The sequence below is a fragment of the Sebastes fasciatus genome, chromosome 2 (assembly GCF_043250625.1).
Source record: "Sebastes fasciatus isolate fSebFas1 chromosome 2, fSebFas1.pri, whole genome shotgun sequence".
Classification (NCBI taxonomy): Eukaryota; Metazoa; Chordata; class Actinopteri; order Perciformes; family Sebastidae; genus Sebastes; species Sebastes fasciatus.
Genome location: NC_133796.1, coordinates 27,616,010 through 27,641,358, shown reverse-complemented (window position 1 = coordinate 27,641,358; position 25,349 = coordinate 27,616,010). Strand labels below are relative to the sequence as shown.

The following is a 25,349-nucleotide window of genomic DNA, read 5'->3' as shown; positions in this document are numbered from 1 at the left end:
AGACCGGAGGAACACAACCAATCAGAGCCGAGCTGGAGCCTGCCTTCTCTTAGCAGCTGTCAATCACTCGCAAACTCTGATCAAACGGTCAAACTAGGCAGCGCTGATCAAATATGAATCAATATTTTGTTACTGTAATGCCTATTTCTCACATCCAATGTTTTCAGAAACATCTTGTATTGTACTGTTTGGCTGTAAAATGAGAAAGTTTGTGACCCGGCAGCCATGTTGAGAACAGTTAAGGAAATACCATGCACCGCCCACCAGCCGGAGCACAGCCAATAGGAACGCTCTCTTTGAAATGACCTGTGATGCCGTCATGGGCTAGATTATTTAAAGCCTGAAAACAGAGCCATGAGGAGGTGCAGAAGTCTAGTTTTCTCTCAGAACAATTACAATATGCTGAAAGGTTATTATGGATTTTTTGCCCAATGACGCCAAAAACATTCTGCCTACCGAAGCTTTAAGTGAATGCTACAGTGGATTGGGCACTTAACAGCAATTATGACTCACTGCCCTTTGATATAAAACATGAACAATGAATAGTGATCATTTCAGGAGTTATGTATTTATTGTAAACATTTTGAGAAAGAGACAAAATATACGTTCAAAAACACTGTACACAACATTACAACATTGTAGCCTATTTACTAGCTGTGTACAGCTGGTAAATATGATGCCTGCCCGAGGAAATAAGACTAGCAGAATCAGTCATCCCTTTTAAATCACTTCTTAAAACCTATTTTTCTAGACTTGCTTTTATATGATATTATCCTTTTATCTTCTTTTTTTTATTGTTTATATTGCTCTTTCATTTGTATTTATTTAATTTATATATTTTTTAATCTATTGTACTCTTTAATCAGTGTTCAAAATGTACCTTAGTTGTGTCTTGCATCACTGTTTGGCTTTTTGTTGTCATATTGCCTTGTATCCTGCTTGCTTTGTCTGTCAAAGCACTTTGTAAACTTTGATTTTAAAGGTGCTATATACATAACATAAAGATATTAGAATGTTGTAATGTTGTACAATCATGTAATACCAAGTATTCAAGCTTTCCACAGTGACTAACAACTTCCACTTCAAAGTTTATTGGTTCATTCGGCCTCTTTGCTACAGTCTTCACCAGACTTGACTCATGTATCACAAACACAATCAGATTATTTAAAATGTAATATACAAAAAAATAACACACATTGCTGAACTAAAATTTAATTACTTTAGTGCTTCAACAAAATAGTACAACAGATTATAATGGTATGCAGCACCCCCCGGTGGAAGCTTAGCCTCAGTGATATAGTGGATACACGGAAACTTGAATGAACCAGTCTTAAAGTGGATCTTTCATTCAGTCACTATCCTCCACTCTTTACTTACCAATATACAGCAATGCAACAACCCATAGCCACAGGTCCCTAAGTAAACTGCATATTTCACTTCCAAAACAGAAAGGGAGTTTTTATGTCAAACCTTATAAAACTTCACAAAAACAATGTTTGGACAAATGATACTTTTAATATGAAAGGTTAATAAGTTATTAAGTCTATGTTATCACTGTATTATTGCTATCAACAAATACCATTAAAGAAACAAAACCAACAATGAATTTATCCCATTAATAAGTATTGTCTGTGCAAGAACAAACGCCACTGGCCATGTTAATCATAATGAAAGGATATGTGTTGTATCATGTGTGTAATAGTTTGTATGGGACCAGAGTTCTGTGGCACAGAGGCATCATAAGCTACATCAGGCTGTCGCTACTCAAACAATATTCCTTAGTAGGTTAAATTAATTGATGGTTCGAGTGTCTTCGGGAAAATTGTTAATTTATGTGAGTTTTGCAAACTATTATGAATTGTACAGTAGTGTACGGCTGCAAACACCACAATAGGCTACATTCACTCTTACACTGATTAACCCCCTCTTCCATGCAAGTGTTTACATAGGCATACATATTAAAATTTTTATGATAAGGAGGATTTGTGGTTCAATTCAAGAGCAAAGTACTTGTTTACATTACACTACAGAGCCTCGTCAGCCAAAGAACAATGGCTACACACATACTTCTATCTACTCTGTATGCTTACTATTAAAACTATTGTTTATGGGATTCCCATTTCACTTAGTTAAAAGATCCTGTTGTGTGGGCATGGTTTCTCTTAGGCCAGAGAGATTATATTGTACCCGATCAGTCAGATTACAGTTAGGAATAAAATAATTAATTAAAGGAAGAAAAAGAAAAAGAAAAAGACACACATAGGTCTAACATATATTAGTTTATTTAGTGTTATAGGCAGCATTGTTCATCAGGCTGACAATAAACAGAAGCACAGTAACCCAGACTAGGAGTATCACTTCAAAGGTCATCAGATATTTACTTCTCAGAGACACGTCTGGTGACACCTCTTTATATACAATCTATGTGACACATTGGCTCATATAACTTTTATTTGGGATATTACATCCAAGCTAGCTTTTCATGAATGCAAGCATGCCTTCCATCTGTAAATCAGAAAATGTGCCATTCACATCATACAGTCACAGTGTCTTCTATGACCTTAGATAACTGAGCCCAAGTTAAGCAAACTGGAAACCTTTATATTTTCTCTGGCTTGATAAATTGTCAGTATAAGTTGCTCTGTGTGTGTGTCTGTGTTTGTGGGGTGGATGCAGGGTTTGTCAGTTTCTTGTGGAGGGTGGGTATTCTTTCTCTTTTCTTTTATTGCTGTTTGTTCTTGTCGCTGTATGCATTTAAATGTTTACCTTAATGAAATGTTGCTATAATCATTAAACCGCCTTGTCTTTCCATAGACCTTTTGACTTGTGGCAGCAGAGACACAGGTGTAACTAATTAGGCTAAATTAAAGATGGCCCTGTTCTATTTAAGGGCTCCAATAAGTCAGCATGTGCAATGCAAGGGCTCCTGGAATTGGAAAAACTTAGTTTACGTACTTATTTTACTTAGCTAGGTACATATTTTACTTAGTTTAGGTACATATTTTACTTATTTTACATACTTATTTTACATACATATTTTATTTAGTTTACGTACTTATTTTACGTACATATTTTACTTAGTTCACGTACATATTTTACGTGGATATTTTACTTAGTTTACGTACTTATTTTACATAGTTTACATATTTAACTTAGTTTACGTACATATTTTACTAGGTTTACGTACATATTTTACTTAGTTTAAGAAAAACTTGCTATGTATATGCTATATTGTTATTATCATGTCCTGCTGTGACATGCCAGCATTTCTGCAGTGAAAAAGGTCTATTAGATGTTGGTGGCAGCTCTTAGATTAGTCTGTAAAGACAACAATATAGTTCTTATTCTGTTGTTGTTGTGTCTGGTTTAAGTTGATATGACTGGACTGGACAATATAAAAACAGGACGTTGCCTGAATTAAGGCAGGTATTTTCTTTTAAGGATAAGAACTTGTTTGCTTCAGTATGCAGCTCTCATGGATCAATACTTATCTTCCATTCAGTCAATCACGTGTTGTTGATCTATCATGCTGACTAACATAGACATCCAACTATCACGAACAATGGCTTTATCTGGCAAAAGATTTTAAACGATATTTATTTAGATATCTTTACCACTACCAAAATAACTTTTGTAGATACTTTTTTTTTGCCACGACTCATCAGTTAAAACCGGTTACAGTGTTGTTGTTATTCTGATCAGTTTAATCGACAATCGTCCAACCAAGCTCAAGGCAGGCGGAAGCAAACGACCCCAGAGCGACATGATGCAGCGACACTCAGTGGCGACACTTTTGTGAGCAAAAGACCAATTATTATTATAATTTTAATAGTTTTATTGCACTCCACTCATGAAATGGTACACCCACGAAATGTCCAAGATATATTTACAATTTGTTACTATTATTTTTGAATTTTATACACCCAGTGGTGCGAACAGGACAAGAGTATTATTATTATTATTATTATAATTGATATAATTATTATAATTATAATTATTATGATTATTATTTTAATACTTTTATTGCACTCAACTCATGAAATGGTACACCCACGACATGTCCAAGATACATTTACAATTTTTTAATTTAATTTTTAATTTTATACACCCAGTGGTGCGAACATAACAAGAGTACTATTATTGATATTATTATTATTATTATTATTATCATTATTATTATTATTATTATTTAAAAAAAAAATTTGCACTCAACTCATGAAATGGTACATCCACGAAATGTTTTGAAAGTTTTTTATTTTATACACCCAGTGGTGCGAACAGAACATGAGAACAAGAAAGACAAATAGCTAAATAGATAAATGAAAAAATAAGAATAAATAGACTAAGAATTTAAATATTATATTATATATTATTAAAATATGACTTTAATTATACAGTTAATTAGACTATGAACAAAGTAATGTAAAACTGTATGTGAGAATGTTAGTTATGATAAAAAAAATTGTAACAAACTCACAATTCCCTTTTTCATCTCCATTTTAAACATAGTGATTTAAATTTTTTAAATGGAAATTTTGTACTATTATTTTTTAATTTTATACACCCAGTGGTGCGAACAGGACAAGAGTATTATTATTATTATTATTATTATTATTGATATTATTATACTTTTATTGCACTCAAATCATGAAATGGTACACCCACGAAATGTTTTATATTTTATACACCCAGTGTTACGAACAGAACATGAGAACTAGAAAGAAAATAGATAAATAGATAAATGGAAAAAATAAGAATAAATAGACTAAAATAAAAATACCAAATTATTTTTAAGAATGAAAATATTACATTATATATTGTATCATATTATATTATATTATATTATATATTATTAAAACAATGACTTTAATTATACAGTTAATTAGAATAGGAACAAACTAATGTAAACTGTATATGAGAAAGTTAGTTATGATGCAAAATTGTAAAAAAAAATGTTTTTAAATGTGTTCATTAATTGCAACCTCAGAGTATATTGATGATATTGCATTAATGATGCAGCTGCTCCTGACTGGCTCAACGGCCCCACATTAACACTAACGGAGGTGCCCTGCAGAGTGAGTTGTGGCCTGAACATGAGAACAAGAAAAAAAAAGCTAAATAGATAAATGAACAAAAATAAGAATAAATAGACAAAAATAAAAATACCAATTATTTTTAAGAATTAAAATATTTAATTATATTATATATTATTAAAATATGACTTTAATTATACAGTTAATTAAACTATGAACAAACTACTGTAAAACTGTATGTGAAAAAGTTAGTTATGATAAAAATTGTAACAAACTGACAATTCCCTTTTTAATCTCCATTTTAAATGGTGTGATTTACATTTTTTAAATGGAAACCTTTTATTTTTAAATGAATTGAATGAAAAAAACAAGAATAAATAGACTAAAATAAAAAGACCAATTATTTTTAAGAATTAAAATATTATATTATATGATATGATATTATATATTATAATATATAATATAATATAATAATTATATTATTAAAATATGACTTTAATTATTTACTGTATGTGAAAATTGTAACAAACTCACAATTCCCTTTTTAATCTCCATTTTAAACAGCGTGATTTGAAAACAAATTTTCATCATGAATTGCAACCTCAGAGTATATTGATGATATTGCATGAATGATGTGCAACCTCAGAGTATATTGATGATATTGCATGAATGATGTGCAACCTCAGAGTATATTGATGATATTGCATGAATGATGCAGCTGCTCCTGATTGGCTCAGCAGCCCAACACACTAACACTAACGGAGGAGCCCTGCAGTGTGAGTTGTGGCCTCTCGGCGGCGACAGAGAGCTCCCTTTTATTCAGTAAAAACAACATCTCACCTTCTTTCTTTAGTCCAAGTGCTGCTGGAGCACGTTTGAGTGACCATGGAGTGCACATTTGCTTGTCATGTAGTTCAGCGTTAACACAGCGTGAATATTAGCAGAAGAGGAGTGGACTTTTATTGTGTTTTTCTCTCTCCTCCGGTCGTGGATACTTGGAGGAGCCACAGTGGAGCCATGGCTGCACGGGAGGACGGAGGAGAGCAGCTCCTGCACAGTAAAACAAGGCACCACGACGGAGGAGCTGCTGCTGGAAGTGTAAACAGCTCAGAGGGCTTCAGGAACGGCTATGTGAAGAGCTGCGTCACCCCTCTCAAACAGGACCACCACAGGGGCTTTCTGTTCAACGTGTGCAGGTTTTGCAACGAAGATATACTCAACTCAAAACTGTTAAAGGTGTCTGCCCTCTACGTCGGCGCCTTTGTGATCTTCGCGGTTTCTTTCCTCATTTCTAGGAGCTTGCAAAGTGACTCGCTTTGGGATTTGCGGACTTTTCTGCAGGGTTTCTCCCAGTCCATCAGCCCTTTATTCAGCATAGGATGTGCTTTCTTCTTCCTCACGTTTTACCTGCGGAGGAAGAAGAAGGAGAGCAGCAAATGCTGGCTGGTGTCGCTGCCAGCATCGTGTTACCTCGGGGATTTCATGGTGTTGCGGTTCTTGCAATGGGGAGAGGACCAGCACCAGATGCAAATGGTGGGCAGGTTGTTATTCGTGTTGGGATGCGTGGGTCTGCTCACCCTTATCCCCACTCTCAAACTCAAACACAGCGTCCTCGTACTGGTGTTTGCCAGCGTGGTGTGGCTGGTTTCTTTCACAAGTTTGAGCGGTCTGCCGGCGCTGCTCAGACCGCTCTTCGCCTGCTTCGCCGGGGTGTCGGGCTCTCTGTTGGGGCTCTGCTTTGACCGCTACTACCCGACGAGGGAGGCACCGAGTGGGGTCTCCACGGCGGAGGAAAAAGTCCCCGTGATCAGACCCAGGAGACGGTCCAGTTGTGTTTCACTGGGGGAGACGTCGACCAGCTATTATGGCAGTTGTAAAATGCCTCGCAGACCTTCGTTGCCCTGTATATCCAGAGAGCAGGTAGGTCTTCTTCATCCTGCAAGGACCAGGCTGTTGTTATTGTTCACACAGAGATATATAGAGGCCCACTGAGCATCCACAGAGTATACACATGTGTGTGCACCAAAGGAGGAAAAACACCCATTATTATGCCATGAAAAAGCCCACAAAAGCAACTCAAACTACTGACCTACAGAACAAAAACACAGAACAAAGTATTAGATATGCAATAAATGACTTGTAGTTAAAGTTTTCTGCTAAAAGACTTAACTTCAGGTAGCAAGCAATATAAAATTTTTTTGCAGTGGTATTACATAAATGTCAAGAAAGGGCTTTGTCCAAATTTGTATTCTATCCAGAGAGCAGGTAGGTCTTCTTCCTCCTGCAAAGACCAGGCTGTTGTTATTGTTCACACAGAGAGATATAGAGGCCCACTGAGCATCCACTGAGCATCCACATGTGTGCACCAGAGGAGGAAAAACACCCATTATTATGCCATGAAAAAGCCCACAAAGCAACTCAAACTACTGACCTACAGAACAAAGTATTAGATATGCAATAAAATGACTTGTAGTTAAAGTTTTCTGGTAAAATAGAACATTGCAAGCAATATAACATTGTTTTTTTTGCAGTGTTATTACATAAATGTCAAGAAAGGGCTTTGTCCAAATTTTAGCACATCAGTTATGTGTTGTTATTGTTCACACAGAGATATAGAGGCCCACTGAGCATCCACATGTGTGCACTAGTGGAGGAAAACACCCTTTATTATACCATGAAAAAAAGCCCACAAAGCAACTCAAACTACTGACCTACAGAACAAAGTATTAAATATGCAATAAAATGACTTGTAGTTAAAGTTTTCTGGTAAAATTGAACATTGTGAAAGACTTAACTTCAGGTAGCAAGCAATATAACATTGTTTTTTTGCAGTGTTATTACATAAGTTTTCTGATAAAATAGAACATTGTATTGTGAATGACTAAACTCCAGGTAGCAAGCAATATAACATTGTTTTTTTTGCAGTGTTATTACATAAATGTCAAGCAAGGGCTTTGTGCAAATTTTAGCACATCAATTATTAAAAAAAAGTGTGTTTTATAGCCTATAAATACTTATATTTAACATGATATTGAGTGCAAGATACTTGCCTACAACACTTCACAACATCCATAATGTTTATTTACATGTTTTTGGGTGAATACAGTTTTAGTTTAGTTTATTAATTTATTTGACAGGCACAGTGCATATTGATAACATTTCTAAAAATATGCCAGAATTAGACAGAAAGGCTCATTTTCATCTGTAGTCCCCGGGTAGGTAATAGATAAATCATAGAAATATCATATTTTTATTTTATTTTTATCGTGAATATAGTTTTGTTTATTACTTTATTTGACAGGGACAGTGCATATTGATAACATTTCTGAAAATTTGCCAGAGTTAGCAGAAAGGCTAATTTTCATCTGTAGTCCCCTGGCAGTCAATAGTTAAAACCATAGAAATATATAATATTTTTATGATTAAAACACACACATTAGGAATAAAAGCATTGAAAATTATGAATGCACCTATCCAACTTTTTCAGTCCCGATACCGATAGCGATACCTGGGCTTTGGGTATCGGCCAATACCGAGTACCGATCCGATACCAGTGTTTAATTAATAAGCTGTATGCCTCACTGTGTGGAAGTGACTGGGATCATTCTTTTATGTTTAAGGAAACATCAGGCTTGACTTAAACATTGCTTTCCCAACTTTGTGAAACTAAATGTGCCCAATAAATACGTAGATATAAATTTAGTGAATTGTTATTTATTATTAAAATAATACATCATACACCAACAACTTGGCAAAGAAATCTTCAAAATGAACAGAAATTACAATTCAGGTGTAAACCTTTTTAATGCAGCAACTGATCACTCAAAACTTAAACAGGAATTAACATTTCAGTATATAATGTATATAGTATATAAACATAGAATTGAATTTAATAGCCCTATTGTCACCGATGTCCGATCCAGCTATTTGAGTCAGTATCGGCCCGATATCTGATCCGGTATCGGTGAAGGTGCATCTCTATTGAAAATACAATCAACAATAAAAGCAAATGAAAATAAAATATGCATCTACGAACAGAGCCTGCACTACAAAGAGACAAGAGAGACAGTTCTTATAACAAACAGAAGCAACAAAGAGCATGACAACAATTTCAATATTCATTTAAAATTTATATACCAGATAATCAATGAAATGTGAGTGTCCATCTCCACCATGCTGTCAGAATAACAACCAGCCTCATAGCAATAAGTGATGTGGCCTATACAGTCCCATCTGACTGTAGCAGTCAACAAAACAAAATGATGGTGAGCACACACGCAGGGATTATTCAGTGTCTACAGTCCACATTCAGCGTGTGTTTCTTCTTCTTTTTGTTTGCTTGTATACACAAGCCCGCACAGGCTGCATAAAACCAGTCTGTTTACATACAGGTCCACTGAAAAGTGATGCTCCGTTCTACTTTGCATCAGTTTTGTAAACCAATACACCTATATCAGGTGATATGTCCATTCTAAATGAAGACTATCATGTTGCATACAACAAAAAAGCTGTTGCAAGTTGTTGCCTTAATTTGTGTGTAGATAAATGCCGACATTAGTGTCAGCATTTTTATTTTAAACAGTGTATTTAAAAACAAAACATGCAGTTCTTTAGTGGATGCCATATGCTTTGTTATTGTGTCCTTCAAGCTTTGTTAGAAATGATAAGAGAACTAAAAATGTATATCCATTGGTTTGTCTCAGTGGTGCTATTTCCAGCAGTTGTTTTTCCACCTCATTGTGTTTTAGGCTATTAGCAGATTAGCAGTCACATTGAGTTAGGCTTTAAACAGTGCATGAAAACTAAAACAGAAAAAACAGGTTTAAGACCCCGTATGAACACCATACACCATTTCAGCTTTTGCTTTATCCTTTAGGATATACAGAACATTTGTTATTTAATTATATCTTTACACTTCATTTCCCTGAAAATTAGCAAGAAGTATACAGTAATATATGGAGGCTCTAATATCTTTTAAAAAAAGTTTTTGTGATGCGGGGGCTCAGCTGCAACATTTGCCAAACTTTTCATTTGAAAGAGAAAGACTTGAACCTAAGATGTTTTTTGAAACCCCAATATGTTGCTCCAATTTGCAGAAAACGTGTAATTGTAAAGAACTAAGGAAACATTGTATATTAGTAAAATCCCTAATAAGAGTATTCCCATTCCACATTTGTATTTGACTCAACTGATATCCGTTGTAGTACTTGTAGTAACAGCTTTGACATATTCAAGGTAGGGTTGGGCGATATTTCAACACGATAAATTATCGTCTTTCAATGGAATCGTATCGTGATGAAATCGTATATTGAGATATCATGATACACTATTACGTTGTCTAAATTGATAATAACAAGCATTTAGTAATCTGATAAAATCCTCAGGTAAATCTGCTGTCTTGGTCTGATTCCTCTGTGTTTGTGTGCATGTATGTAAAGATAGTCAGCGTATAGCTGGAAATATAATTTTTTTTCTCTATAATTTCACTTGAAACGGTTATGTTCATTTTGCACTTAAGTTCTTAATTAAATAAGAAAATAGGCTTTACCATGTGGTTATTTCATAGACTATTTATTTATTGAATTACCATAAAACATGCTATATCGTGATATATATTGTTATCAAGATATGAAATGAAATGAAATGAAGAAGATTTTGGCCATATCGCCCAGCCTTAAATTCAGGGACTGGAGCTCAAAATCTTGAAACGAACTGATATCTTGAGTAAAACTGAACCCCCCCCCGTTTATGTGCCACCGTTAGTCTCTTCGTTGGTTGGGGTATACAGCACGCGGTACACGTAGTAGTAGAAGTACTTTTCATTTTCAGTTGGAAAGTTGAATCAGGTCATTGTTTTTGTTTTGGATTAAACAGACCATGTATTTTTGAATTGGTAATCCTTTTTTTTTAATTGCTACGTTAATCTTCTGTTTCATTCGCCCGCCCCACTCACACAACCAGATGTTGAACCTCTTTTATACTGTGTAAAACTGCATGAATTTGGAAAATGTGTGAAAAAGAACAACAAAAACTTGTGCAAAAGTGGTGGATATGAAGAGGTTATTGACTGTGTATAGTCACACCATATTATCAGCTGGCTATCTGACATGGAGAAGGACTTTCGGTCGGCACCAAAGTGCTTCTGGAAAACCATCCGGCACCTTAGGAGGGGGAAACGGGGAACCATCCAAGCTGTGTACAGTAAGGATGGGACACTGTTGACCTCAACTGAGGAGGTAATCGGGCGGTGGAAGGAGCACTTTGAGGAACTTCTGAATCCGACCAATACGCCCTCTATGGTAGAGGCAGAGCTGGAAGCTGATGGGGGACCATCATCAATTACCCTGGTGGAAGTCACTGAGGTAGTCAAACAACTCCACAGTGGCAAAGCCCCGGGGGTTGATGAGATCCGCCCTGAAATGCTGAAGGCTCTGGGTGGGGAGGGGCTGTCTTGGATGACACGTCTCTTCAACACCGCGTGGAAGTCGGTGACAGTGCCTAAGGAGTGGCAGACCGGGGTGGTGGTTCCCCTTTTCAAAAAGGGGGACCAGAGAGTGTGTGCCAATTACAGGGGTATCACACTGCTCAGCCTCCCTGGTAAAGTCTACTCCAAGGTGCTGGAAAGGAGGGTTCGGCCGATAGTCGAACCTCGGATCGAAGAGGAACAATGCGGATTCCGTCCTGGCCGTGGAACAACGGACCAGCTCTTCACTCTCGCAAGGATCCTGGAGGGGGCCTGGGAGTATGCCCATCCAGTCTACATGTGCTTTGTGGACTTGGAGAAGGCATATGACCGGGTCCCCCGGGAGATACTGTGGGGGGTGCTGCGGGAGTATGGGGTGAGGGGGGCACTTCTCAGGGCCATCCAATCCCTGTACGCCCAAAGCGAGAGCTGTGTTCGGATCCTCGGCAGTAAGTCGGACTCGTTTCCGGTGGGGGTTGGCCTCCGCCAGGGCTGCGCTTTGTCACCAATCCTGTTCGTGATATTCACGGACAGGATATCGAGGCGTAGTCGGGTGGAGGAGGGTTTGCAGATCGGTGTGCTGAGGATCTCATCGCTGCTTTTTGCAGATGATGTGGTCCTGTTGGCATCATCGGTCTGCGACCTCCAGCACTCACTGGATCGGTTCGCAGCCGAGTGTGACGCAGTCGGGATGAGAATCAGCACCTCTAAATCTGAGGCCATGGTTCTCAGCAGGAAACCGATGGATTGCCTACTCCGGGTAGGGAATGAGTCCTTACCCCAAGTGAAGGAGTTTAAGTATCTCGGGGTCTTGTTCGCGAGTGAGGGGACGATGGAACGTGAGATTGGTCGGAGAATCGGAGCAGCAGGGGCGGTATTGCATTCGCTTTACCGCACCGTTGTGACGAAAAGAGAGCTGAGCCGGAAGGCAAAGCTCTCGATCTACCATTCAATCTTCGTTCCTACTCTCACCTATGGTCATGAGTGTTGGGTCATGACCGAAAAAACGAGGTCGCGGGTGCAAGCGGCCGAAATGGGTTTCCTCAGGAGGGTGGCTGGCGTCTCCCTTAGAGATAGGGTAAGAAGCTCAGTCATCCGTGAGGAACTCGGAGTAGAGTCCTTGCTCCTTTGCGTCGAAAGGAGCCAGTTGAGGTGGTTCGGGCATCTAGCACGGATGCCTCCTGGGCGCCTCCCTTGGGAGGTGTTCCAGGCACGACCAGCTGGGAGGAGACCACGGGGAAGACCCAGGACTAGGTGGAGAGATTATATCTCTACCCTGGCCTGGGAACGCCTCGGGATCCCCCAGTCAGAGCTGGTTAATGTGGCCCGGGAAAGGGAAGTTTGGGGTCCCCTGCTGGAGCTGTTGCCCCCGCGACCCGATCCCGGATAAGCGGTTGAAGATGGATGGATGGATGGATATCTGACATGCATCGCAGTCCATATAGAGGAAAACGATAAGAAAAATGGCGAGCATATGTTATCGCCTGCGTCATCATCATGCTGTCCTTAAATGTCCTTATTTGGCAGCTTCTCTGCCAGTAAAGTTTTGTGTAAAAGTTGTGAATGTTGGGATGAGTGTGTCTGTCTATCTGTAGGTGTCATGATGCAGCTTACTGGCAACCTGTCTGAGGGGTTGTGCCCACTGCATTCTGGGAAAGATCTTACTCACTGGGATAGTATGATGGCCTATATTAGCAGTGTAGCCCGCTGTATAATGTAAGGAAGAGGTGATGTTGATGTTCTTTAATCTTAAAAAAAGTTGTTTTCTCTGTAATCAAGATTTAGAATTTTAGCTACTGAAGGCACTAAACCTTTCCTTTCCTGGGTTTGATAATCTGGAAATATAGTCCGTGAAGAAGAACTGTAAACGGAGCATAAGAAATGATCTTTTGTGATTTAACTTCTCTAAGTATTAATGAGGCAGCTTCTGCGTCAGAGGCCGGCGAAAAGAGGCACAAAGGCAGACGTCAAAAGGAGGCACTCAAGGTTCACTGGTGATGTCACACATGTTCTTCATCTTCACACACATTTCACACACCGAACAGGCAACCCCCCTTTCTGCTGTCTGAGAGGTTCATTGGTTTTCTGCCTTTCAGTTGCAAGGAAGGGGGGTGTTTTCTGTTAGCAGCAACACGTGGTTTTATATACGCAGCAGGTTCATCAACATCTTGGATAAATGGTTGTTAAGAGTTTCGGCATCATGTACATAATAGTGAAGATGTTTTGGTCCAGATAACAGACACAAATGTGTGAACTAAGTCTTGAAAATAAGTAAACTAGATATTAGGATTTAAAAAAACAGTTTAAACAAAACTTGAAATCATTGTCATAGTTTACCAGGGGTGTAAGAAAATATCAATACACATGAGTATCACGATATAATGTTTTGCGATACTATATAGATTCTCCAAAACGCAATATGAATTAACCTCTTAAAAATCCAACGGCCCTATTCTGTATTTCGGAGGCTGTAACGGGCTCAGTTTTAAAGCTAGAATGAAGGTACTGGCATCATATGAAACTCTAAAACTTAAGGAATATATGGTACCATTATACTTGCATGTTGCGAAAAACGATAAATAATGCTCCAAAGTTACGCTACTTTTGGCGAGGAAAAATTGGCATGACCATTCTCAAAGGGGTCCCTTGACCTCTGAAGATATGTGAATGAAAATGGGTTCTATGGGTACTCTCCTTTACAGACATGCCCACCTTATGCTAATCCCGTGCACTTTTGGGCAAAAACCATGCAGTTTTTGGCATGCAGTATTTGTATTTTCACCTATTCTAAAATGGTGTATTTGAGTATTTCTTTGTACTGGGGTCCCTAAACAGTCTTTGAGGTACATACATTGGGTATGACTAGAAAGCTGAGACTCTTGTGGATCCAATGAGTCCAATTGTATTCATGTGTGATGATGTTAGTCCCCATAGTAGCCATTTCACATAGTCACTTTTTTTTATTCCGATTTTATACATATGGTGGTGTGTCTTTATACTATGACAATTTTCCTAAAATTAGATTTGAAAAAAATCACAATGACGTTACCCCTGTATCATGATACGGATCATATCGCCAGATTCTTGCCAATACACAGTCCTACAATTTACAGATCATCCTCAGCCTTTTGATAATTATCATGTTACACCATGGCTATAGAAAACTCTCAGATGCTTGTTAAAATCGTATTATGGGATACGCCAAACAAATGTACTGTCAACAGTTTGACCAACGTCCTTAATTCATGTGGATTATACTGCAGGTAACTACAGCAACATTACTTTTGCCTGACGCTGTATAACCAACACATAACTCTCACTGGTGAAAAGGACCTAACCAGAAGTTAAAGCCACAACCAACAAACTTGGGTAAAAAAGGATAATGGTGTAAATACAGCTTTCCCTTTTACTGTGGTAAATGACCGTATATACTTCTTGTGTATTAATACTTTGACATTTGCAATAATGACTATATCATACCCATTCATGGCTATTTTTTATTATCATTGTCAATTGCAAAGTTGATGATTTGAGACTGTTCTGTGTTGAGTTTGTTGGCTCTATCAATTTGCTGTACCAAAATTAGGAACATGCATTCATTTTTTTTTATAATTAATCTTTTTAGCCATCGTGAGAATCCTTTTAGACATGTTATATTCATGTATGAACCATCTGATGTGTTCTTCACAAACATCTCATTAATGTGGGTGCAGACTTTCTACATGTCGACACAATCATGAATATTCAAACTTCAGACGATGTGCCCCGTGGGCGAGAGTTGTGCCACCAGACACCTGAGGTGTTATTTGTCCTGCTTATCACTTGTCATGTACATGAGGGAATTATAGAGCTGCAACACAATATTAAGAAACTGCAATACCTGAGTAATACTCAAAAATACAATAATGTCAAAGAATAGTTTGTAGCCTCTGTTCCTTTTTCTTCTAATTTATAAATCCATTCTGCGAGTTCAAATTGAGGACACGCATGTAGATATTGTTTTTCGACATTCAAGGTTTCGAATGTTTTCTCACAAATGTTTCTTCCCCCACCAGAAGTAATTGTTCACAGAAAGCTTGAAATGGCCACCTAAAGGTAACATTTCGTATTACAACGGAGGTTAATTGACAGTTGTAAAATTGTGTATTACTCAGTGGGCATCCTCCGGGTCTGAGAAGTGAAGCCAATGCTGAAGTGCCTTAAACTTGCATTCTTTCTAGCCAGCAGGGGCGACTCCTGTGGTTGCAAAAAGAAGTCTGATTGTGTAGAAGTCTATGAGAAAATGAGCCTACTTCTCACTTGATTTATTACCTCAGTAAACATTATAAACATGAGTTTATGGTCTCAATCGCTAGTTTCAAGTCTTCTTCAATACAGCATGATGTTCATTTAGTAAATTATGGTCCCATTTAGAGTCTAATAGACCATAAAGCAGGGTATCCTTTAGGGCGTGGCTACCTTGTGATTGACAGGTCGCTACCACGGGGTTGTCCGGTCTGAGAGTTGTCCGTGTTTTCGTCTTACAGCTTTAACCCTTTCACAGTGTGTTTTCAGTTCATGAAAGATAAGTGTAACATTTTTGGTCGCCTAAAAATGTCTTAATCAGCGTTTGGTTGTTCTTAGCTCCACCCTCTTGTGTCACTTCTGGTTGCAAAAGAACAAGACGGTGACAGCCAAAATGCTGAACTAGAGGCTTCCAAACAGCAGTCCACAAACCAATGGTGTGACTAAGTGTACTTCTTATATACCGGCTATGGTATTACTACGAGGTGCACAGTGTAAACAAAGCAATAAAATAAAAAGCAGCATTTCTCTTATGTTTCGACGAAAGACTGCTGCTATTGTTTTTGTTCAAGGTACGTTGAGGAGTTTTTGGCCACTAGTGGTGCTGCAGAGTAACACTTTTTGTTCTAACAGCATGCACATGAGGCTGCACATGCATGCCAAAAATATTTATCTGTTAGGGTAATAAACTTCTATTTTTTATGTTTTTAGCACATTATGTCAAATTACCATAACTTTTGTTGCCATGCCCTAAAAGTCAAAGTAAAAAAGAGGCTTCATGGTATCCCCTGGATTCACACGATTCTGCATATTAACAGTTGGAGATAGTAATGAGTCCTAAAAGGCAGCGAGGTGCCAATACAAAAGTAGCAAGCAGAAATGTCAAAACATCGAGTTTGCAAGCATTTTATAAGGTAGGAAATGCATCCAAATATTTGCCTGTAAACAGAAGAGAACACCTTCAATGTTCACTTTAAAATTATGCAAGGCTGATGCAAAGGATAATATACATGAGTGGGGAAAAAAAACCTAATTGTGACAGTTGTTTCTAAAGCTAAATGACAGAAAAACAGTTTAATAGGTAATGGTTATGCACTGATGCTGACGAGCACATATTTGGATCAACCAAATATGTTTTTCTTCAGCCTGTTTTAAAAGGTTGAGTCTACAATTGATTGTTACATGTTCCAACCAATACCAAAACACTGTAGCTTCATTGATCACCTAGTTCAAATTCAGCTGATGGCACACGTTTCACCAGATACTAGTCGGTATAAAGTTTCAACACATTGATGTCAGTCTCTTATGTCATTCTTTAAATATTTTATAAGTATGACACAGTTGGATTCGCACATACCTATCAAACAAACATCTCTTACTACTTTAAGTATTTTGATTTTTTTAATACTGTTTTTTTTAATACAAGGTTATAGAATTATTTTAACTGCAGCTTGGTCTAACAGTGGGTCATAAAATGATATTTAATTTGACGCCCATCACTTTTTAAAGTAATGCTGGGCGATATGGCCAAAACCTTCGGTCCCGATATAGGTCATATCATATCTTGATAACGACGTATGTCCCGATATAGCATGTTTTCTGGTAATTCAATAAATAAATTAATAGTTTATATGAAATAACCACATAAAGTAAAGTCTATTTTTGTATACTCTTGTGCGAATTAAATACTTGAGTATTTTCTCATTTCATTAAGAAGTCAAGTGCAAAATGAACATAAACATTTTCAAGTGAAATTATACAGAAAACAAAATACATTATCTCACATCAGATTTTCTTCAGATTTGAGTTAGTATGTGCTTGTTATCATCAGTTTGGACAGCGTAACTGTGTATCATGATATCTCGATATATGATTTCATCAGATTATGATTCCACTGAAAGACGACAGCTCTACTTTAAAACATCTTTTGACAACATCAGCTTTGATGATAATAGTGTCGTTTGCGTTTCTAACTAGAATTGAACTGTTCTGCATGAACAACCTGAAGGAGGCTTATATGAGAATAAGTGCTTAGGATTTATAGACGTATTCATTTCTATGTCATGTTATGGCCACATTATGAGTCAAAAGACTGCTCTATTTTTCTTAAAGGTCAACCTCTGCTTGTACGTGGTGTTGTGTTAGAGTTCAGTGACAGCTAGTCACTGTAGCTGAGCACATCTTTTCATTGGAGGTGCGATCCTTAAATGTGTCAGACTGACTGAGAAGGAAAACCCTTCATGGTTGCTGACATTGTAGAGCATTCACTGTATTGAAACAGTGTTTATGAAAGTCATGAAACAGGACACAAAGGTGTCTGTCCTGCAAACATGAGTTACACATTGAAACAGAAAATCCAGTTATGAACACTATAAACACAATCTTTTATGCAGTGTTGGAGCTAGAATTGTCCCATTTTTGCATATTTTTGCTCTGCTAATTTCAAGTCTCAGTTTTGAGTTTTGGCACAGTAACTCAAAACCTCTTGCACAACCAAAGCTTTATGGATTGACTGTGAGTGCCAGGGGTTAGGCTCACTGAATGCTAGATTTATTGCATTAACAGTGTCCCTCCATTGTGTTAAATTCTTCCTCAATGGGAGACCTAAATAAATCAGTGAATTGTGTAATTGTGTCTTGCACTTTGAGACTGTCCACACAGGTCACAAATTGAGACCTAGAATTTGCAAGTGAGAAATATTTTTGCACATTTTCTGCTGCATATTTGGGTGTGGGAGAATCATGTATTTCAAACTCAAAACCATTTTATCGTCCAAACTGAATGGTAGCCTGTTCCTCCCCAAAACAATGTCAGCATGTGTCTCTGAGACCCAGTTAGTTTTTTGAGATGAAGTAGATAAAGTGGAGATCATATTTTTTAAGTAGGATTATTGTATTTGGGCTTTCATGGCAGAAATCTAAAAGCTCATGAGTAAGACCTTAGAGGCAGTGCTGGCAGTGCAATGTACAATGTCAGGGAGAAGGCCCTCTTTTAGTGTGGTTGCTTACCACTCCACGGGGGCAGGCAGGGGTAAATAATACACTTAACTAACCCCCCATTCAGACGAGAACAGAGAAGCAGGCTGCAGAGAGAAAAGGTTGGAAGGGAGAGCAGCGAAAACGCAGAGCAGCTCTCAGCTGTCACGTTCGCTTGCTGTAAAGCCATGTGGAATGATATAACATTGACGTCACAACCCAGTGACGTACCACAGGGTGATTGCAAAGAAGAAAAAAAAAATGCCAAGTCTCATTAATCGCCCTGTAGAATGTAGTGTCTGCCTCCAGCAGTGATGAGAGAGGGAGAAATTGTCCGTCTTCAGACGGTGTGCAATAGAAAGAGTCTTTAGGAGGGAAAAGTTGCCACGGAGAAACCACTCAGCTTATTCAGACACAGATACAGGCTTTTTAAGTATTTCAGAATAACATATTTTCCTAATTTATAATTTTACATTTTTTGGCTTTTGAATATTTTACAGCAATTTAAGACACTATCAGCAGCACAGTGGTGTAACTGTACTGAACTAGTTATGTAATGTTTACTTGGATTGAACAAATCCTCCTTCATCCGTATTAGAGAACTAATTAGTATCAAATCTAATAGAAGATTTTTGGTTAAATAATCTAACAGTACATTTGTGATTTAGAAAAATAATGTGGTTATTTTTTGTCTAATGAGATAAAATCATGGCCAAATGATATTGTACCCAATGTACTGTTTATACCGTTTGCATCCTCGGCCTCTTAATCTGTGTCGTCTGTGGAGATGAAAGCCTCGGTGCATTTAGTGAAACTGTCTGTGAGCTCCTTTGCCTTTTGGTTCACTGTCTGAACAACGTGTGTTACATTCAAGATCAGTTGCACGTGCTGAAACAAGCATTCAGTTTTACTTTCCAATATACTGTTAATCCTCCACATGCTGGTTATGGCATATATATATATAAATAAACAGTTAAATGTATAAAGGATAATCAATATAAAACCTTATTGTTGTTGTTGTTGTTTGACCTCTTACATGCTCAGAATGTGTCATAAACATTTAAGAGGACACCACGATCTAATTCTGCATTGTTCATTCATTTTTTTTGTGCTTATTTATTTTTAAATTAATATTAATTAAGATAAATAATGAGCTCAAGCAAATTTGTAGTTTGTTCGTTTTATACATTTTAAACAACTTTAGCTGGAATAGACTGCAGCTTCTGAGTAGGGCTGGGCGATATGGCCAAAATCTTCTATCCCGATGTACTGTAGGTAATTTCATATCTTGATAACGATATATATCACAATATAGCATGTTTTCAGATAATTCAATAAATAAATTGTCTATTTGCAATAACCACATGGTAAAGCCTATTGTTGTATACTCCTGTGTGAATTAAATACTTGACAAATGAAAAGTACTATGAGTATTTTCTCATTTTAAGAACCTGAGTGCAAAAATGAACAAAAATAAATTATAGAGAAAAAATAAATAAATATAGGCCTAGCCTATATCGCGATAGAAACAATATAGAAAAATATATACGATAGATATTTTTATATCATTTTGTAGATGTATATCATCATATTGCCTAGCCCTACTTCTAAGGACTGTGATGACAGAGAAAATAGTGTATTGCCTTAAAACAAAGGCCATTACATTTGATCTGCAGTTAAAGGTTATGTGTGTTTGTGTATTTTTATTTTAAGGAAACTTTAATCTTGATATTATCAATGTTGTGAACAATTTCTCTCAGTCCATGTGAAAGTAAAACAGCTTGAAATCTTATGTGGCATCCACAGTTTAATTTATAATACAAGTATTGTTATATAAATATGGAAATATGGCCGTCTTTAGTGAAATTGTTGTTAATGTGTCTTTGAGCTGATCATTATAATATAATTCTAGTTGATGAAATGTGAAGCTGAGCTGTTGTTTAACTGAAGGAGAGTGATGTGTGAAGTTAACCTCCGTGTTTAGGAGCTTGTGTAACAGTTGCGATATCAAGACCAAGATGTCCTAATTCATCGCTTAGCAACTCCTCACTGACGCCACTTTGATAGTAGGTAAACATTTTATGAATGCAAAAATCAAGAGCTGAATCAGCATTTATGAATGTTGCCTGTGTGTGTATAATGGAGCTTTTTCAGATGTTTGAAATGTATATAATTGAATTATTTATTTTAGTTTGTTGTTATTGGATCTGGATTGAGCTTCTGTAAATTATATTGTCATCGTACTTTCTTTTAACTAGTTTGCATAGCTGCTTGCAATTTTTCACCGCAGCAGCAGCAGCAGCAGGACCAGGCAGAAAGGGTTAAGTTGAGCGAGGTGCTGTGTGTTTGGCTGACTGCAGAGTGAAACAGGATGCAGCGGCTGCATTGTCAGCCTGCTGGTGTGAGTGCAAACAGATGAGGAAATGCTGGAGCGGGTACTCCAAAACTCGGGTTACCCTGGAAACGGTTTGCGTCATGATCACCAGCAATTAGCTTGCAGCTCTTTAGTTTTCATGATAGGTCTACCAGAGCTTAGCTGTCTGAAGAGTAACCATCAAAAGAGAAATATTCATGGGCTGTTTTATTTTGTTTCTTTATCATTATTATTTTACAACATAGTTCGGGTTACGGCTTGTTTGATGCTGTTTTGAAATGCGTATAAAGAGCTGCGCAGCTCTGCCCCTCTTTCTTATTTTTCTCTAATGAGCCTTGATGTGATGTCCTGACCTCGTCTATCTGCTTGTATTATTGTCTGCACAAAGCTTATCCGTGGCTGAGTTTGTGCGTTGTCGAGGCCCAGAATGTTGGACCAGAGAGGGGGATGCCGAGCCGCTGCCATCAACTAAGTTTGGGCTAATTAGACTTTTTTTCCCCCTGCATCAGCTTTGAATACTTTGCTTGTTTCCACTACATGAAAAATGTGCAAATGTGAAATGGCTAGATAAGATAAGTAATGACAAAATATTCCCCACGCTGCTGGCTTTATTTGCAACACAATCAAGCTTTTATAGTTTGGGAGTTCAGGAGACGGTGGAGTTGATTTTGATTACACCATTAGGTTCCCAACAATGCAAATATTTCAGGTGGCTGAGCTTTTAAGTTCATGATGAGGTTGTTGAACCTTGCATGTGTTGACTGTTTGTTCAGTCCAGTGACGGGATGAGAGGGAGAGAGAGAGCTCGGCCAGGTTTGGTTAAATTAGACTGCTATGACATAGATGGTGTGAGCCCATGCGTAAATTGTTGCTGTGGGAATTTAAGCACGAGGGGAGGGATGTAGTAAATTTATTTAAGTGAGTACACATACCATAGGTTTTACTGACTGTTAATGGTCTCCAGACGACTTTATTGATATAACATCATCTTTTCCTTCAATATTCTTAAAGCTTAATGTGATAATTTGAAGGGAAGGTCAGACGAGAGTGATTCCAGCTTTTTTTTTGTGGCGTTAAAATGCTTACAATTATCATTTTTGCATTGCATTCTCATCTAAACATTACACTCACCAAAATTGTACTCCCTCTACTTTTCTCTCCCTCCTTTTATTCTCTCTATCTCTCATTCTCTCTGAATTTCTTTCTGTCTTTCTCTCTGTGCGCCTCTTTTGAAAACGGTGTCAGCACTGCTGCTTTTACACCAAAAGGCTGTTGCTAAGTGACGGTTGACGTCAGCCACAGCTACAGAGGAGGGCTTGTGTGTGTTTAGCAGCTGAGGGCAGATCCCACTGAAAAGGGCAAAACTGAGAAGCACTATTAGTCACTGCAATGAAAACCCTAACTTCAACCAACAGGATCCCCATTTCCAATAACTGTGCACAATTTATTCGGAGTGACTTATGGTAAAAGTAAATCTTTCAAAGTGGAATGGTGAGGTTTAAGCAAAAAAAAAAAATTTGCAGAAACTGCTCCCGGCCAATCCCCACCCCCTTTTCTTCACTTTTTCTTTAGTCTGTCGCTGTCTCCTTTTCTTTCTCACTTTAACCCCGTCCGCCCCTCCCCCAACACACAAGCACACGCACAGGCTCAAATGCCAGACACCCCCCCCCTCCCCTTCCCCTCACATAATGTAAGTGAGATTTTGTAGATAGATTTTGTGTCTGACGAAAGTCTCTGACTGAGCTACAGCGTGATATCTCCCCCATCCGGCCAAGGTTGCTCTTGATCTGCTCGCCATTGTTCGTGTGTAATCAATTCCCGGGGACCGGTATCATCCTCTCCCTCCCCACCACTACACCCCCCCCCCCTCTCCCTGCCTTTCTCTCTCCTGTGACAGCTCACGAAATCTGACCCGTTGAAGTGGACCAAACAAAAACCTTATCTACATTTCATGTTAAAATAATAGTGTGCTTCTTCTATTCACAACTCGTGTTTTTAGTTGTCGCTTTGCAAGAATTTAGTACATTCCTGTTGCAGTGTGATACTTGTTTTGTCTGCGTCCAAGCTACAATACCGAACTAGTAAGAGAAAGTGAGCCGAAAGTAAGAGAGCAATGACGCAGTAATTTACCGGTCTATATACAGTAAAAGACCATCATGTGTGCTGCATCTGTGGCCTGACGACTGTGATGCAAGTCTGCTGCTGGAGATAAAGCAGAGACTGGGGGGTCTATGGGCAGAGATAGGTGTTTGCAGCGGTCATATGGAGCTCGCTGATGATGGCAGAGTGGGTCAGCGGAGGGCACGGGGTTTTAATCGCACACCCCCTCTGCAGCCAATGCACACTGTGCTGGTCAGATACAGTCAGAGCTGTGGCCCGCCCCAAACTGTTGGCTCCCTGAGAAGGCCTTTGACATTAAGTGCTCATAATAATCTTTGAAGAGTGATATTCAGGGATCAGGGCCTGATGGGCAGTGGTTTAGCAGCCAAAAGCCCCTTTTAGACCGCAGGAACTTTCCCCCGGAACTAGGAACCTTTAGAGGAACCTGTTTTGACTGCAGGGACCACAGTCTAAATTAAGTTCTGGGGACATTATTTTACCCCCCCCAAAAGTCCCTGGTCGGGGGTTACAACTTTGCACCCAAATATGTTACGGCCTCTGCAAAAATCTCGACATGAAATTTGATCCCTGATCAGTATGTATTACTTTTGGCAAACTTTAGGGAGAAAAAGGAAGGCGTGCTAACTGGTCGTCGGCTGTAGTCTTTGCAGCGCGTTCAAATGCAACTTGTCGACAAAGGCGACGTGATGCGACGCAATAGTCTGCTTTCATTACTACTAGTTCTTTGATGTTGGCTTGATGTGTCTGGGCCTTAAGATTTAATATGTTTTCAGGCAAGAAAGTAAGCGTTTAGATTCCCAATATGTGATAAGTTTATCCAAATAACAGCTGTTTGGAAATGACTTCGACGTTCTTGGATATGTGACGGAGCGATTGGCAGGGTGTCTTGAGACAGGCCCGGCCGTAGTAGTCATGCACAAAAACGACGTGTAAAACAGCTGGCGCTTTTTCATACATCGGCGGACTAATTTGTCTAATCTTTGTGGGTCTTTAGACCGTGGTGCAAACGCAAACAACAATGGGCTCAAGGAACCTTTTAGTTCCTTGAAAACTAGTTTCTGGGACTAAAAGTCCTGATAACTTTGGGTGGAAACCTAGCTAAAAAGACTTTCCTTCAAGCAGAAAACCATTTCACATTAGTGAAACTGTTGGAAGGGTTGTTTGTCAAGACACTGAATCTCCCTCAGTTTCATGGGCACACCTGACGCTGTGAAGTGATGCAAGCCAAAGATTTAGTTTTGTTCATTCAAGATATACCATATTCAGGTAATGCTGTAAAAGCTTTGAAAAGTTGTCTCTTACTTACTCATAGACTCTGCAATGCACTGGATTGATTGCAATGTGACCCCCTTTGTCCTTATCTGCCCCGACCCTTTATCAAAGGATAAACCGGATCAGCTGATGCCATATATCAACAGCGTTGGATCATGGACACGGGGCATTAGGCAGCGGGCGCTCGGCTGCAGACAGAAGCAGTTGGCTGGGGGTAGGCATGGATTAAAGATGCAGTATTTGCGTCATGAGGTGAACTCTACCGGCTGTAGTGATCATATAGAAAGTTTTGTGTTACTGTTGCTAAGTGATTAAAAAACGCACAAGTCAGGTTGGCTGTTTGTACAAGTAGCAAAAAAACGGTTAAAGCAAATTAAGAATAACAAAATATGCTAAATGTATTTGACAGTTTTCTAGGCTAGCTAGTTGGTTAACAGTTATATCCTTTCTCCTTAATTAATATCTTTTGTTCACAGAATAAGACTCTTACAAATGTACTAAAGGTTGGCTAAATCACCATTATCATAAGATAAGATATTCCTTTATTAGTCCCGCAGTGGGGAAATTTGCAGAAATCATACCCATCTTTTGGAAAAAAATACGTGGTTGTATGCAATTATAGTTATATCGCACACGTATTTGAGATGAACATAGTCCATAATTTGTAAATATAACTTAAAGGGTGACTATAGGGTGGTATTTTTCAACCTGGACCCTATTTTGCCATGTTTTTGTGTCTAACTGTATATACGTGTGACTACGTCTGGTTTTCAGAATAAGGTGTTAACAAAGGGAACTGTATATACAAAATACATATATGGAAATAA

General features: G+C 38.3%; 1 protein-coding gene across 2 annotated transcripts in view; it reads left to right on the top strand.

Moving 5' to 3' along the window:
- The first annotated feature begins 5,839 nt into the window (after positions 1-5,839).
- The window catches only part of pde3b (phosphodiesterase 3B), a 63,186-nt gene continuing 43,676 nt past the window's right edge, over positions 5,840-25,349 (top strand). For both annotated transcript variants that reach the window (XM_074616749.1, XM_074616740.1), the window contains exon 1: positions 5,840-6,953. In XM_074616749.1, the coding sequence (XP_074472850.1) occupies positions 6,051-6,953 (903 nt within the window). In that variant the 5' untranslated portion in view covers positions 5,840-6,050. The remainder of the gene's footprint in view (positions 6,954-25,349) is intronic.